Genomic DNA, 14,999 nt, shown 5'->3' with positions numbered 1-14,999 from the left:
TATAAGAAAAATAATTTTGCCAAATGATTTTTGCCAACACAATTTGATATGCTCCACAAAAACAAAGAGTGCTCAGAGAATTACTACAAGCAGAATTATACAATAGAAGAAACAGCCCTAAAAGGGGAATTATTTAAACTTAACTCACCTTCCTACAAGTGGGGCACTTCCTCTCCAAACCTGGGTTTAGGACGCATTCTTTACAGATGGTGTGTCCGCAGGGTAAGCTTTTGGGTCTATGTGAACCCAGGTCAAAATCAATAAAACAAATGTCACACTGGAGTTCCATCTAAAAACAAAGGAAAAGAAGAGAGTCAACACTGTAAGTACCCTGTTTAACTAAACATGACTTCATGTTTAACTTTGAATGCATCACAATGCCCCCATAAAAATATGATTTCAACTTACATCAATTAAATGCTTAGTGTAGTTTAGAGGTTAAAACAGTTGGAAAAACGAAGACAACTAGAGCTATGACTCTGCTGCAGTGCAATTGTTGATTGTACTAATCAAAAATTATTGATTACTTTTGCCAACTCGGTAAAACGAATTACCCAGCGGTTATTCTTCATTGAACAAAGCACAGACAGGCGTTCCAAACCAGACGTATGGGCGGGCAGCACACACAATAACAGAGACTTAGTCGCCGAAGTAAAGTGCTAACAGCAGGGGAACTCAATTTACATTTAGAAGTACCCTGGGTCAGGTTATGAGGTTATGTTTTAAGTTGCGAGCGGCGAATCAAAACACACCGGTAGTTTCTTTCTTCTTCCCTTCCGGGCGAGGAATGTGAGTCGTCGTTGGTGTACATGCGACAAGGCGCTGACCGGAGGCTCGAGTAGGCTAACCGGTAGGGAGGTAGTTGTAGTTTGCTTTTCCCCCTTTCCCCTCGGTATGAACTTTAAATGATAAAGCTTCAGAACCCTTCCCACCCTCCCCCCCTTACCCCCGGGGAGCCCGCCGCTGTGCCGAGGTGGTGGTGGCCGTGTCGGCTTCTGGAGCGCCTGCGGGGTCGGGGGTCGGCACGCCCGCCGCGCCCTACTGCTGACTCGGTGGCCTACCCCGCCGCCGCCAGGCGCTCGCTCCCACTCACAGCTCCCCATTCCCACCGCACGTGTCTGTGCTGCGCATTGCGAAGCAGATTGCTCGTGAAACAAAGGTTAATTTAAATGCAATCCATTTTCTTTATTATTATTTTTAATATTAAAATTAGTTAGGCAGATAGAAATGCAACACAAAAGTTTTTATCATTTTTTGTTCTATAATTACAACTTAACAGTAACCACACATACGCTTAAAACACTATAGAGATAAAAAGAAATACACGTATCGTGATATTGGGTTTAAGAGTACAAAAGTGAGCACCCGTCCTATATGGTAAATCACAGCTGTTTTTGAACAAAATAATAATCAGAGCTTTGCTAGCTTGGTCCTCGCTATTTCCTCCACCACCGTGGCCATGCCAGAGGACACGCTCGCGCTCATGTGGCGGCTTCAGCCCTGGGACAGAATAGGGGTGCGTGACACGAGCCGCAAACCACCTCCACGGACGAGGGCAGGGAGCTCCGGAGGGTCTGCTGCTGTAACAAGCAGGCGGCGATCTCGGTGCACGGCTCGTCTCTTGTCGGGCGTTCGAGGACGAGCCGCCTGAGCGCCCGCAGGCCGCAGGCCGCGAGGAGCCTGCCCAGGTCGGGGTGGTAGTAGTCCGGGTTATATTCCTTCTTGTCGTTGACCGGAGAGTAGAACTGGAGCGACTGCAGTGACGAGGCGAAGGCGCCGATGAACGAGAGCATGGTCGACTTGTTGGTCGAATGGAAGGCGACGCGCAGCCACAGCAGACTGCCGTGCTGGGAGGGGGCGAAGCTTATATTTGGGCCAGAGTAAGCTTTAACGAACAGACTGCGCAACCCGGGCATGGCCAGCACACGGCGCAGCTGACTTCCTCTCACATACGCCATGGACAGCTCCTCGAGCTGCAGCGGCAGGTCCGGGTAGTCCAAGTCCCAGTCGTACTGGACCTTCAGCCGCTTCAGTGAAGACAGTGTCCCAACCTGCTCCATCACCCCCGCCTCAACTTCACCCAAAATATCGAGCTCCTCGAGGTGGGGCAGTTGAGGGGCCAAGACCCGCAGCAGCTTGTCCGAGCCCCTGCCCTGTAGGCCCCTGATGGCGCGTGCATTCTTCCACCTCCGTTCGTCTCGTAGGATGTCATCCACCTCCAAACGTCCCTCGTCGAAATCATTGACGTACATGGTGAGGGTGGTGGTCATCGGCGGCCCCACGTAGGCCGCAGGCGCGGCAGGGACAGCGACGTCGGCCACCTGGGGGGAAAGAGCGCATGAGACTACACCGATAGGTTACTATTCACTTCATAGGCCGCTGCCTGACGGGTTGCTTTACCTTCTGCAGCTGTCCGTCCGCTCGCAGCTGCAGGAGCAGCATCCGCAGAATGTCACCAAACCCGCCGAGCTGCAGAGCCGCCTTCCAGGTGGGCCCGTCCTCCTCCTCTGCGACGACGCTGCACTCGTTGGTGGTGAGCAGGCGGAGGCTGTCCTCCAGCTGCACCGCCAGCTGCAGCTGCTCCACCGGCGGCGGCGGGGTGCCCCCATCGTCGCGTGCGTTCCGCTGCACCTGCTGCTGCAGCGCCTCCTCCAGCTGCAGGAGCTGGGCGACGGACGTGTCCAGCTGGAGGGTCAGCGCCTCCACGGCCTTGGGGACCGCCAGCCGCAGCGCCTCCACCACCTTCCTGCCCGCGTCCACGCCCCGCTGCAGCAGCTGCACCTCCCTGCGGGGTGGCGGGATGGGGTCCTCAACCAGTCGCAGCAGGGAGAAGTTGTCGGGGAGGTCACGAGGGTGCGCCGCCAGGTCCTGTGATAGACAACAGGGGAGGTTCACATCTCGACCAGCAGCGAGGCGATCGGGGGAGCCAGCTCACGACGAAACCTGCTTAGCCTCCAGCCAACGATATAAAATTTATTTCCTTTGAATTGTTTCTTGCAGCAAACCCTATTTACCATAAAAATATGCAAAAACACCTAATAATAATTCGTCAGACAGGCCTTAAAAACAAGTTTCTTGTTGTATTTGTCTCGGACATACACGGAAAAAAAAATGTTATTGCAACAGAGATAGTTGCTGATAGTTGCCAGAACTGATATTTCAGTTAATTTTGCGACTACTTATATTTTTACTGATGAAACTGATATCTCACGAGCCACAGTCAAAAAATTAGTGGCAGGGACCAAAAATTTCTTGGCTGCTAATACGCATTTTTTATTGGTTGCAGCATCTGACCAACTTTGCTTCCCTGCCTAACACGTTTGCCTCTATGGCAAATTTTGCGTTGCCATGACTAATTAATCAGTAGTCGCTTCATAGTCAATTTTCAAATACAGAAACTAAATTATTTTTTTCCTTGTAAAGCACTGTTCTATGCTAGTCAACAAGTTCTAAAGATAGTTAGGCTTTTTTTCCAATCTTGTACACAAAACTACTTTTGGATATTTCTTGCATCCTATGTTTGAATGGGAAGGAGTTCTCACACGCGAAAGTTGTACTCCTTGGCACAAAGCAACCAAAATTGGTAGGGATCGCGAGCCTGATCCCCAAATGGAAGGGAATACAGGCTCTTCACAACTAATAAATAATTGGCAAACATGCTATGAGCCTGTTGTACCATCAATGGTTATGCATTCTATCTCATTGCCACACTTGAAAATGTGGCCATAGTGTACGCAAATAGTCTCTCAGGATATGCAGTGATCGGAAACAAAGAGGCAAAATTTGTACAGTATGCCTATCTTTCTAGTAGTTTACAGTAAACCTCAGTTCTTGGTTTTAAAATTGTCAAATAATTTAGCTTGTGAATTTTAGTATAAATTTCAATTATCAAGAAAATAGTTTTAAAAGAATAACAGGGCAATTTGAAATTACTCACCCTCCTGCAAGTGGGACACTTCCCCTCAAAACCTGAGTTCAGGATGCATTCTTTACAAAGGGTGTGTCCACAGGGAAGGCTCTTGGGTCGATGGGTGTCCAGATCAAAATTGAAAAAACAAATGTCGCACTGGAGTTCCATCTAAAACACAAAAGAAAAGAGTCACACTGCAAGTAGTTTGGCCTACTAGAAATATAAGCCCAGCGTTACTTTGGTCTTTGGGTCCCAGGGCAGCAGCAGTGCCGCTTATGGGACCCAAAGAACAAAGTATCGCAGGGACGACTATAACTTTAAATTCAACCATAATACATCACATTACACCATGACGTAAAAATAAATGGTAGACTTACAATAATGAATTGTTGCATTCAAGGGTGGAGGATAAATCAGTAGTAGTCAAATTAAACAATGGGAGCTTTGATCCACAGACACTACCCGTTTTTCATTGATGATTGATAACTTTGTCAACTAAATTAAATAAATGGAACCCCACATCTACTTTTTCACAGGTGGTTGTTTTGGGTACAGGAAAACCGAAGCATTGACAGGTTGTCCAGATCGCATCACAGACACAAGCAGTAAAAGGGGGACGCAGCCTGGGTTGTCGATGTAAGCACTACCGAAGGGAAACACGATTTAAAACATTAGATATGTTCTCGAGATCAGGTTATGTTGTTGTTGTGCGTGAAGTAGAAGTGCTATGACAGTCGAAACACGTCCGCCAAGGTCATGGTTAGGTAAACAAGCGCTCCCATTGGCGGGCCCTCTGGGACCACAATGCACCGCACCACGCACGCGCGATGAGGTGCGCAGTTCAAATTGAAAAAGTGCGGGTCGGTCATCAGGCGTTCTTTCACCTGCTTGGGATTCAATTATGCTTGCATATGGTGTTATGTTACGAGTGGCATTACCAAATCTAGGATAAGGAATCTTTACTAGAGACAAGACAAATTTTACGGGATTCAAAAGACAATCAGTCCACAATATTTTATTTGTAAAAAAAAACTGTATTCAACCTAAAATATGGCACATACAACAATTATATATTTACTATTTTATTTATACAATTTATTGGTAAGACCAGCCCATTCATTCTCCTGACTTAACCACACAGAGCAATTAACCCAAAAGAGTCATCTCGAACTACATTTCTGAAAAAATTATACTGTACAAGTTTTTGAACAAATTGTGTTACTGCTTATAGAAATGTGAGGCGTTGTCCAGCTCCGGCGCAGGGCCCGGAGGCGACTTGGTCGCGACTTTGCCGCCCGCCCCGCCGCACCCGAGCCCCCTGCGAGGTAGGCGGTAGGCGCGCCCGCCGCGCTCCAAGTCGGTGCGGGTGGCCTACCCGGCCGCCGTCAGGCGCTCGCTCCACCCCATACCTGCTCGGGCACTGGGAGCGCTCCGGTCTCTGTCTCTGGACGGGCAGCGAGAGCAGGATGTAACGACTTTAAAACGTGTTGGCGGCATGTCTTGGACGACGAGGAACTTCCAGCCTGCCCGTAGTGCGGGCGTGTTGAGCGTTCACTACAAAAGATGCCTCCTTTGCGGGCATCTCTGGTAGTGAAGTACACCTGCTACAGCTCCGGCAGTGAGAGGGAGAGCGGGAAGAGCAAGGTGGGCTAGTGAATGGAGTTGACACCCACCGGAGTGATCCGTATACTGCGACGGCTTCACTCCGGCTAACCTCCACCGTGTGGCGGTGCCCCCCCTCCCCCTCCCGGTCGCACCCCTAGTGCGGGGGTGGGCCGAATGAAGCACCGTGGGTGCGCCGCCTCCCACTGACCGCCTCTACGGCGATGGGCGCCTCACTGTAGGTACACTTCGGGAGAGCTCGAACACGCGCTGCAAACCACCTTGACGGACGAGGGCAGGAAGGCACGTTGTTGCCGACGCTGCTCCAGGCAGCCAGCGAGATCCGTGCACGGGTCGGTGGTTGGACGAGCGAGTACTAGCCGGCGGAGGTGCAGCAGGCGGCATACAGATATCTCCTGGCCTAGGTCGGGGAAATAGTAACCACCGCTCATTGCTTCTTTACTGCTGCTGCAGAACACCTTCAGCTCCTGCAGCGATGAGGCGTGGGCGCGCACCAGGGAGAGCATGGTGGGTTTGTGATCAGTGTCGAGGCCCGCGAACAGCCATCGCAGTGTCCCGTACTGTGAGGGAGTGAAGGTTACATTTGGACCACTGTAATTCAACACCTGTAGGCTCCTCAGAGCAGGCATGCGTTGCACACAGCGCAGCTGACGCTCGCTTGGGAAGTTTATTTCCAGCTCTTCTAGCTGCAACGGCAGGTCTGGGTAGTCGTCACGCTTGTCATCGCATTGGATGTCTAGCCTTTTGAGTGAAGTCAGTTTGAGCACCTCCTCCAGGACCTTCGGTTCTACCGGACCCGAGCACCCGAGCTCCTCGAGATGCAAGAGGTGAGGCGAAAGGACGCGCAGCAGCTGGTCCGAACCCTTGCCCTTCAAGCCCTTAATGCAGCGTATGTGCTTCCACGGCCTTTTTGCACGTAGGACGTCATTCACTTTTAAGTCGCCTGCTGTGAGATCCTCGTCTTTTATGGTGAGAATGGTATGCTTTGACGGTCCCACGTAAGCGTCTGGGGAGCAGGGGACAGCGACGTCGTCAACCTGGACGAGAATGACATCAAATAAAGCAACAAACCGAGCACCATGCCGAGATCAACAGAGATGGCCGTCCTGGCCGGTGGCTTACCTTGGCCAGCTGGCCGTCCGCGCGCAGCTGCAGCAACAGAAGGCGGAAGACGTCGCCGAACGAGTCGAGCTGCACATCGGCCTTCCAGGTGGGCCCACCCTCTTCCTCCGAGACGACGCTGCACTTGTTGGTGGTGAGCAGGTGGAGGCTGTCCTCCAGCTGCACGGCCAGCTGCAGCTGCTCCTGCGAGGTGCCCTCATCACCCGCGGCACTCCGCTGCACCTGCTCCAGGGCCTCCTCCAGCTGCAGGAGCTGGGCGACGGACGCGTCCAGCTGGCGGTTGAGCGCCTCCACGGCCTTTGGGACCGCCAGCCGCAGCGCCTCCACCACCTTCCTGCCCGCGTCCACGCCCCGCTGCAGCCGCTGCTGGTCGCTGTCCTCTCCTCTAGGCTTCTTGCGGGGTGGGACGCCACCGTTCTCAATCAGTCGGATCGCTAGGATGGTGTCCGGAAGGTCATCAAGGTCAACGGGCAGGTCCTGAAGGGAAATAAAGAAGCAGTAGAAATTGCAAATAAAGCTTTAAGCCTTAAAAAAAAGTAAACAGCGATAAACTCTATTGCAAGGCATATCAAAGAATCAGAAGAATGCATAATTATGATGTCATCTTATGTCATTTTTGACCCATGATTCCATTAGTTCAAGAATACATCAGTCTCAGTCAGCTTTCCAATATCTAGTATATCCACAATTTTGTTTTCAGATACCATATTTTTGAGGCCTATGTTACACCTTTGACACAAGTGTTTGATTTTTACTCGTTCTGTACCATACCACCATCATCTTCTTGGTGGTAAAAAGAACGAGTATTGTTCTCAGTGCAGTGTCACACCTTAACTGATCCCACTTTCATTAGAGGGCGGCAAAAAAAAATGAATGTTTAAAAAGTTAGGGGGGGTGCTCAGATCGAGATGCCACTTGCAAACCTAAAATTTTTGACACCTCACTCAACTTTCTTGGACATCAGGAAAAGGTCGCACCACGCTATCAAAGTTTACCATAGATCTCTTATTGGAAAATGACCTAAAAAGTAACCTTTTTGAAAAATAGGCTTATCATTGCAAAAATTTTGAATTTTGTTTCCAGAAATGAAATCTACGCATCAAAACACATCCAGTGATGTGCCACACTTGGTGTTCTACTCAAGGGTCCGTGGCCAGGTGGGGCCTTAATTTTGCTTGCTTAATATTTAACTTAGCTAAATTCTACTAAAAACGGCAAGAAGATCCATAAATAAGCATCTCTCAGCGCGTGCTCCTTATAATGACATATAATGACATAAAGTGTGATCTCTGTCAAGAAGGATTTTCATCTTTCACACAAAATTGATTTTGTGTTTTCCTTCTCCCTTGTTTTAACATACACCTACCATCACCTCTTGCTATAAAAAAGTTTAGTTACCTAAACTGTATTTCTGTATTTAATATATCATCAAAATTATAAGAACAACAAATACTCTGCTGATTTTAGGAAACACAATTTGATACCCTCCAAACGCTCCAAACACAAAGAGTGCATTGGAAATGTATTAGCAAAAGTGACTGCCGTCACAGGACAAATATGAACTTCCTCACCTTCCTGCAAGTTGGGCACCTCCTCCCCAACTCCGGATTCTGCACACACTCTTTACAGATGGTATGTCCACAAGGCAAGCTCTTGGGTCGATGCAAGTCCAGGTCAAAATCAACATAACAAATGTCACACTGGAGTTCCATCTAAAACGCAAAACAAAAGAAAAGAGTCACACTGCAAATACTTTTGATGAGTAAAAGTATATTTATGTTCGGTAATACGACATGAACAAATAGTTTAAACATACATCAATGAGGATGTCCCGTTCTAGTATGGGGGTTAAACCACTAGAACTAAAACTAAACAAGAGCAGCTGTGATCCGGATGCCCTGCCTTACTTTCATTGTTGATAACTTTGTCAACTAAATAATAGAACCCAGCGGCTGTTAAAACCCACAGGTGGTTGTTGTTTAGCGTACAGCGAGACCGTTGCACTGACAGGTGGTGGACACCGTATCTCTGGCGCAAACAGTAACAGAGGGAACAGTGTAGGTTGTCGACGTAAGTAATACGGCACGAAAACACAATTTTTAAAGTGTGCAAAGTACTCGCGACAGGTTATGTTGTGGTTGTGTTTTGAGACATCAGCCACGGCCAAAGTTCATGGCTTCGTCTGCGGTGGACAAGCGCTCCCATTGGCTGGCTTTCTGGGACCACAATGCACCGCTCGTAGCACGCGCGAAGGAGTGCGCAGTTTGAATTTCATAAGTTCGGCTCATTTGAATCATGCGTTATTTTGGCGTCTTCTTGTCCCCAACTCGCGCTCGCGAAGCACATCAAAGCTTAGACGAATGACGACGAACTTGTGTTGTGTAAGAAAGTTTGATGCTGGTTTCCCAAAATGTGTAATTCCCCTGCTCATTTTGTTTTAAAAGGGATAAGTTACGCTAGTATCATGTGTACAACATACTTAATATCCAAGAGGTTGAAATGGTTCCAGAAGGAGGAGAGTAAACTTCAAAGGATAAGAAAAACAAACAGTCCACAAAGTTTTATTTTTAAAAACAGTAATCAATCTGAAATATGGCAAATACAACAATTATTTTTATTTTATATTTTTACAAATTCATTGGGTGTGATCCCATTCAATTCTTTTGACTAACCAGAGATGACTGTAAGCCATCAACCAAATAGAGGCCATCTTGAACTGCTTTGCAATTCAACAAATCACAAAATTAGAGTAAAAGTTTTTAATTTTGGACGGATTTCGTTACACATATCTAATACTCTTTCATTTACGTCTCCTGTATACTCACTCCTCTAATACTTATTACATCTATAATAAAATAATCACTAATTTTCATTCATGCAATTCTTATAATACAGGGCCTCCCAGACACACATTTGGACAAAAACAGCCGAAGATTAAAATAAAGTACATTTTAGAGCAAAGCAGGGTAAAGGTTTGTGGATACAAATATAAGATGCTGGTATGCAAATATAGAAATTTGGGAGGCAATTTAATACAAACCATTTTTCTTAAAAATACAATAGTGTGGAATCAATTAAAAGGATGTTTATGATGTAAACATCTGAAAATAACTACATACTTGAGCAATATTCAGTCCTGCTTCGAACAGGATTTGTAACTGATCCAACACAGAAAGGATAGAACTGTGCTCTGACGCATCACATCTAAAGATAATGATTCAATTGAAACATAAATGCTCTAAAGAGTTCATGAATGTATGACTAACAATTGATAGGTCCATAATTAATTTCAAATTCATGACATGGGGCTGTTTTAAAACAAAAAAGAGATTGCGATTGGAAATTTAATGATATAGTGGGTGGTAAAAATAAATGAAAATCTAAGTAAAGTGACGTGAAATAAAAATTCTTAGAATAAATGGTTCATTAACATTATATCTGAGCTATAAAATTGATAATTGACAGAGGCCAAAAGAAAAATAAAGGTATTTTAAAGACTTAACAGGATAATTATCTAACAACAATCACATCACACACTTGCACACATCAAAATGACCTGTACATAATCACATTCTTATCAACACATTCGGTTTTAAAAGTGATCACATTTTATGAAGCACTTCCCAAGAAGTTTGGGTAAAAAATTTCATTCCTCTAAAAATATACAGGAGTCAATTGTGCCCCATTACGTACAACCAGACATGACAATTGAGTACACCTATGTACAGAGGAATAGTTACTCCAATGAAACAATCGCAAAATATATCTGCAATTCACTAGAAGGAATGTCATGGTCCCAATTGTATAAAATATCAGAAATACTTTTATGTCAATTTAGATTTAAAGAGATTGCACAACAAAACGCACCATCAAGGCATATCTGGAGCATACAAGAAGACTACTCCGTGACTTTATATAAAGCACAATGGCACCACAAATTTTGTAAGTAATAGGCTCCTCTACATTGGCCTAATTCTTACAGACCTAGTCATCTCCAACATGAAAACATTACAGAGTGTAAACACATGATTCTTTGAAAATCTAGCACGGCAAAGATAGACTATTGCAATGCACAGGTACAGGCTACATTAAACTCCAAGAATAACATTGGAAATGGCAAAAAGTGCACAACATCAAGTGATTTTTGCTCCTTTCTTGTCAAAAAGTAAAAGAAGGAAATTATTTCCATTAGTCACAGCTCTAAACAATCTTGTTCCAATTTAGTATTGTTCGTCAAGAGACACAATAATTATTGAACATATTACAACAAAAATTGTACAAATTAAAAGTCCATGTGTATTTCACTTGAAAACCTACTGTTCAAAAGCAGGGTTTGTGCGAGTTTCCAGTGATTTGCCATTTGAGTGGCTCTTGCCATTCTTCTCATTAGGTTTAGCATAGTGTTGGGTTCCTTCTAAATTAAGTGTTTCTTGCCGTCCTGATGATCTCACAAGGCACCCAACAGCGAGAATAAGGAGTAAGCCACCAACGGCAAATAGCCCATACATTAGAACTGATCTGGCAACTGGAGGAACATTTTGAGCTAGTGCTAGAAGTCCTGTTACTTCCTCAGGTAGGCCATCAATACCCTAGAAAAGTGAAATCAATAAATTAGACTACAAATAAAGTACTAAGATCACTTCATTACAATTTCTTTCAATTTGAATGATGAAATACTTACATCTTCAAACCACATAATGGGGAAAACTATATCAGGGAATGTAGCCACCTGTTTAATATCAACAACTTGGCTGACAGCAAGGTTGATTTGTACTCTAGCTCTGGCACCAAGGGCAGTTCCCATTTTCTGCGAACACATGATTTGCATAGGTTAATAAAACACAGAACAAAAAGGAAAAGGAGGAGGAACACTATGACTTCCAGTAGAAAAAGTCTTGGCGACCATCTAAAAACAGTAATAGATTGCAGTAAATTAATAGGAAATTCTTTTGGCTTACAGGGTGAACGTCAATGTAGAGTCTGTGCTTCTCTGGGTCAGGGGCATCAACACCAATCACAGCCTCCCGCAGCTTAGGGTCAGCCAAGTAGAAGTGAGGGAAGGACAACATAACAGGAGAATCTGGAAAAATGTGTTATATTTAGATATTAACACTGAAACATGTAACACAACAAACTATAGCCTTCAGCAATTAAGTACCATATTGACAGAATGAAACATTCATCAGTCCGTGAGGGGAACAGGGGGGACCATTTGGGCAGAAACAATCGTTCTCTGGATTCTGAGAAACTTCAGCAAATACGTTTTCAGGAGGGGTGAACCGGTATCCATTTACACCACCATTTGTAACCACTTCTCGCAAGAACCTGAAGAACAATGGACAGACAAGATTAGAAACAGTTGTATACAGTAATTGTTGTTTGTAAGAAGACGGAAAGACTTACCTCAGTGGCAGAAGACGACACATGTCCTTGTCATACACATACAGAGTGGTGTTCTTGGTGATGTGGGGAGGGAAAATTGATCCGTCTGATCCATTGATTCGGTTGCATTCATCTGTCTTCCAGTGAGGCAAAGCAGACTTGCCATCAAATCGGTCAATCAATCCATATCGAGTAATGTCAGTTGCTCCAGTGAAAATGGTGACCACCTCCTTTGCTGTTCCATTTTTCTAAAACAAACAAAAATACAAAGAATAGTATTATGGGATATAATGTGGGCTTTAGTTCATTATTTTTCACGTTTAAAAAAAGTTGCACTAGTAATAAAAGATAAATAAATATTAAGCTTGAATTTGAAATGCCAAACAATCACAAAGTATTAAAAAAGAAAACATTTGTGCTTTACACAAGTCCATGCAGAAACAAGGTTGAAGAGAATGACAAAGGAAACAACACAAAAGCCTGTGAATAATGCAACAAAAACAATTAAAATTGACCAATTTCTGCTGTGCAACTTCAGCCAAACAAAACACGAGCTGCTAGAAAAAAAAATGAGGAGCATGAAAACTGAAAAAAGAAAAAAAAGAAAAATAAATAAAAGCGACCTAAGAGTGGGGGAAAAAGAAAAAAAAATGTGCTGAGTGTCTGGTCGGGCGGGCAGGCAGTGAGGTACCGGTCTGGTGAGGCCGAAGTTGCCCGGCTGGCGGAAGGGCCGCGGCCTCGGCGGCCGCCGCGGGTTGTGGAACATGCCGTTCGAGGGCACGGGCAAGCGCATGATGTTGGTGGGCCGGCGGGTGCGCGGCGCGCTCAGGATCATCTCCAGGCCGTCGGCCACCACCTGGACAATGTTGCGCAGCGGCAGCGACGCGACGAGCGCGCCCGCGTCCGAGATGCCCTTCATCTTGGCCACGCTGCGGAGCTGAGTACAGGGCAGAGAGCTTGAGCCGGGGGGGACGTCCGGCGGGGCCGGGCCGCGGGGACGGCGAGGAGGCCGAGGTCGTGGTCGCGACGGCTGGAACCCGCAACCCCGCACCCCGACCGCTACTCACCCCGTACATGAGGCCGAACTCTTCGTAGGGCAGCTTCTGCTCCTTGGGCACCACGTCCTTGGCCAGCTTGAGCAGCGGGTCCTCGTAGCCCCAGAGCAGCTGCCCGACAGACACCTCGACGAACGGCTTGATCTTGAGGATGTCCATGATGGAGGCCATGGCCAGCCGCAGGAAGCGCGCCGCGTGCTTGGACTGCGAGGTGGCGCTCTGCGGGGGAGGAACGGAGGGTCAGTCACATCCACTCAATTGCAAAATTAATTAAAACAAAAAAAAAAAAAACAACTAAAGATTTTTTTAAAAAAAGGAAGAGAAAGGCGATTTAACCAGCCGCACCCACCAGCATAGGAATGTTGGGGACAACCACCATGTCCTCGATGTCGCCGACGCTCTGCTCCGGGTCGAACCTGAAGACCTTCTTCTGCTGGAACGAGACGGTCCCGTTGTCGTTGAACGCCACGGCGACTTTCTCCCACGTTTCCCTGTGGGGCGGAAAAAAAATTGAGGGTGTTCCATTATTAATCGAATAATTTAACATGATCATTTTGACCGCGAACGCTACATTATGAAACCGCGAGCAAGCCACGCGTGTCATTCCTCGTGTGTGCGAAAAAGACTATTTTAGAAAGCGTCAGTGTCAGGGTTGGTCATTGCATGCGGACGGTGAACGGTTAATCGATGAACAGTCATTCTTATCAGATGAAGCCCGACCCCCCCCCTTCCTATAGCCCCGCGGGGACCGCGAGTGCCCACCCCTTTGGTAATGACCCTCGATATGAACGTGACGTCACGACTCCGGGAGGCAACTGCAGGGAAAATGTCAAGATCCACGTCACATTGACGGAATTTTTGGACTAAAATCTAGTCAGAATTTGGGTCAGACAAGGGGGGCCCCAATTTGGACGTAAAAATGTCACTGAACTATCTGCAAATCGAATGGTCCACAAACAACTTCGGGTATTCTCGGTTCAAGCAAAAGGTGGTATTCAATTTTATTCAGTTGATATTCACCAGCATCCACGAGAACTCTCTTAATGTTTACGATTCTTTGCTTAAGATTCACGCGTTTTCAACTTTCGCAAATTATAACATTTGAGTTGTAGACCCCTCGTTTGCAATGTGTTCGTGTTTATGGGAGAGCAAGTTAGAGCACATCATGACTACGTATCATACTGCCATCTATAACGAGCGGCACACGGCACAGATGCGGTTTTTCTCCCGAAATGAAACAAAACCCCACAACAACTGATGGTTATTGATTCTCTAATTCCCCTGCTTGTATTTCGAACGTATCCACGGGCATAGGCATCCGTTGTTCTCGCGCTCGGCGCAGTTGACAGGGAATTCCCAGTAGAGTACTGAAAGTATGGATCGTACCCCAGAGGAAATTACCGCAGTGAGAAACCTACTACAATGTGGCAGTCACGGTACAGTACTCGATTGTTTCTTTCTTTCTTAACGATGCAAATGTGATACTCACACGTAGACGTACGGCCCCAGTTCATTTAAGACGGGCTTTTCCGCGTTGTTGAGGAACGCGTCCGCGTTGGTCACGTTGTAGATGTAAACCCTCATGACCGGGTGCACTGGGGGCTTCTTCCACCAGCCGAACGTTTGCGACCCATTCTTCAAAACGATCTCCTACAAAAGAAGAAGCAAACAAAGATAAGTTGACGAAGCGTGCACCAAAAGATTATTGTCGGGTTATTGCCTCATCATTTATTTCCCTCTAAACACCGCTCTATTTTATTTACTGCTGGCTCGTATACTCGTAAACAATTTTTTCCCTACTCAGAAAAATAGTAAATAACAGAAATGTACGTGCGCGATTTCATTTTCTTGGCAGTGGCGCATAATGATGAGAAGTCTGCCGCTCCTCCTCCTCCGCCCCACCTTTC

General features: G+C 46.3%; 2 protein-coding genes across 12 annotated transcripts in view; both read right to left on the bottom strand.

Moving 5' to 3' along the window:
• Window positions 1-275: 275 nt before the first annotated feature.
• Window positions 276-9,056, bottom strand: LOC113213928 (uncharacterized). 6 transcript variants are annotated; one of them, XR_008010896.1, is made up of 5 exons: window positions 8,449-8,852; window positions 8,227-8,367; window positions 6,656-7,132; window positions 4,288-6,570; window positions 276-289 (listed from the first exon to the last, which is right to left on the bottom strand). XR_008010896.1 is itself a non-coding variant. In XM_052265250.1 (5 exons), the coding sequence occupies exons 1-5, from the start codon at window positions 8,467-8,469 to the stop codon at window positions 1,482-1,484; spliced, it is 1,491 nt and encodes a 496-aa protein (XP_052121210.1). In that variant the 5' UTR covers window positions 8,470-9,056; the 3' UTR covers window positions 1,225-1,481. The 6 variants fall into 6 exon arrangements, 5 of the variants coding, with proteins under 5 accessions (XP_052121210.1, XP_052121212.1, XP_052121213.1 ...); XM_052265250.1 differs by lacking the exons at window positions 276-289; window positions 4,288-6,570 and adding exons at window positions 1,225-2,321; window positions 2,401-2,634 and having other exon boundaries at window positions 6,878-7,132; window positions 8,449-9,056; XM_052265252.1 differs by lacking the exons at window positions 276-289; window positions 4,288-6,570 and adding exons at window positions 1,225-2,321; window positions 2,401-2,634 and having other exon boundaries at window positions 6,878-7,132; window positions 8,622-9,055.
• Window positions 9,057-9,200: 144 nt separating this feature from the next.
• The window catches only part of LOC113213926 (scavenger receptor class B member 1), a 205,062-nt gene continuing 199,263 nt past the window's right edge, over window positions 9,201-14,999 (bottom strand). For 4 of the 6 annotated variants that reach the window (XM_052265240.1, XM_052265242.1, XM_052265239.1 and 1 more), the window contains 9 exons: window positions 14,582-14,742; window positions 13,442-13,583; window positions 13,105-13,311; window positions 12,729-12,974; window positions 12,059-12,285; window positions 11,814-11,980; window positions 11,614-11,735; window positions 11,337-11,462; window positions 9,201-11,244 (listed from right to left, as the gene is read on the bottom strand). In XM_052265240.1, the coding sequence (XP_052121200.1) occupies window positions 10,969-11,244; window positions 11,337-11,462; window positions 11,614-11,735; window positions 11,814-11,980; window positions 12,059-12,285; window positions 12,729-12,974; window positions 13,105-13,311; window positions 13,442-13,583; window positions 14,582-14,742 (1,674 nt within the window). In that variant the 3' untranslated portion in view covers window positions 9,201-10,968. The remainder of the gene's footprint in view (window positions 11,245-11,336; window positions 11,463-11,613; window positions 11,736-11,813; window positions 11,981-12,058; window positions 12,286-12,728; window positions 12,975-13,104; window positions 13,312-13,441; window positions 13,584-14,581; window positions 14,743-14,999) is intronic. The other 2 variants (XM_052265246.1, XM_026433151.2) reach the window with 1 other exon arrangement.

The sequence above is a fragment of the Frankliniella occidentalis genome, unplaced genomic scaffold, assembly GCF_000697945.3.
Source record: "Frankliniella occidentalis isolate FOCC.00 unplaced genomic scaffold, Focc_3.1 Scaffold25, whole genome shotgun sequence".
In the NCBI taxonomy this organism is placed as follows: Eukaryota; Metazoa; Arthropoda; class Insecta; order Thysanoptera; family Thripidae; genus Frankliniella; species Frankliniella occidentalis.
Note: the sequence above shows the minus strand (reverse complement) of the source record. Positions and strands in the feature narration are given on the sequence as shown.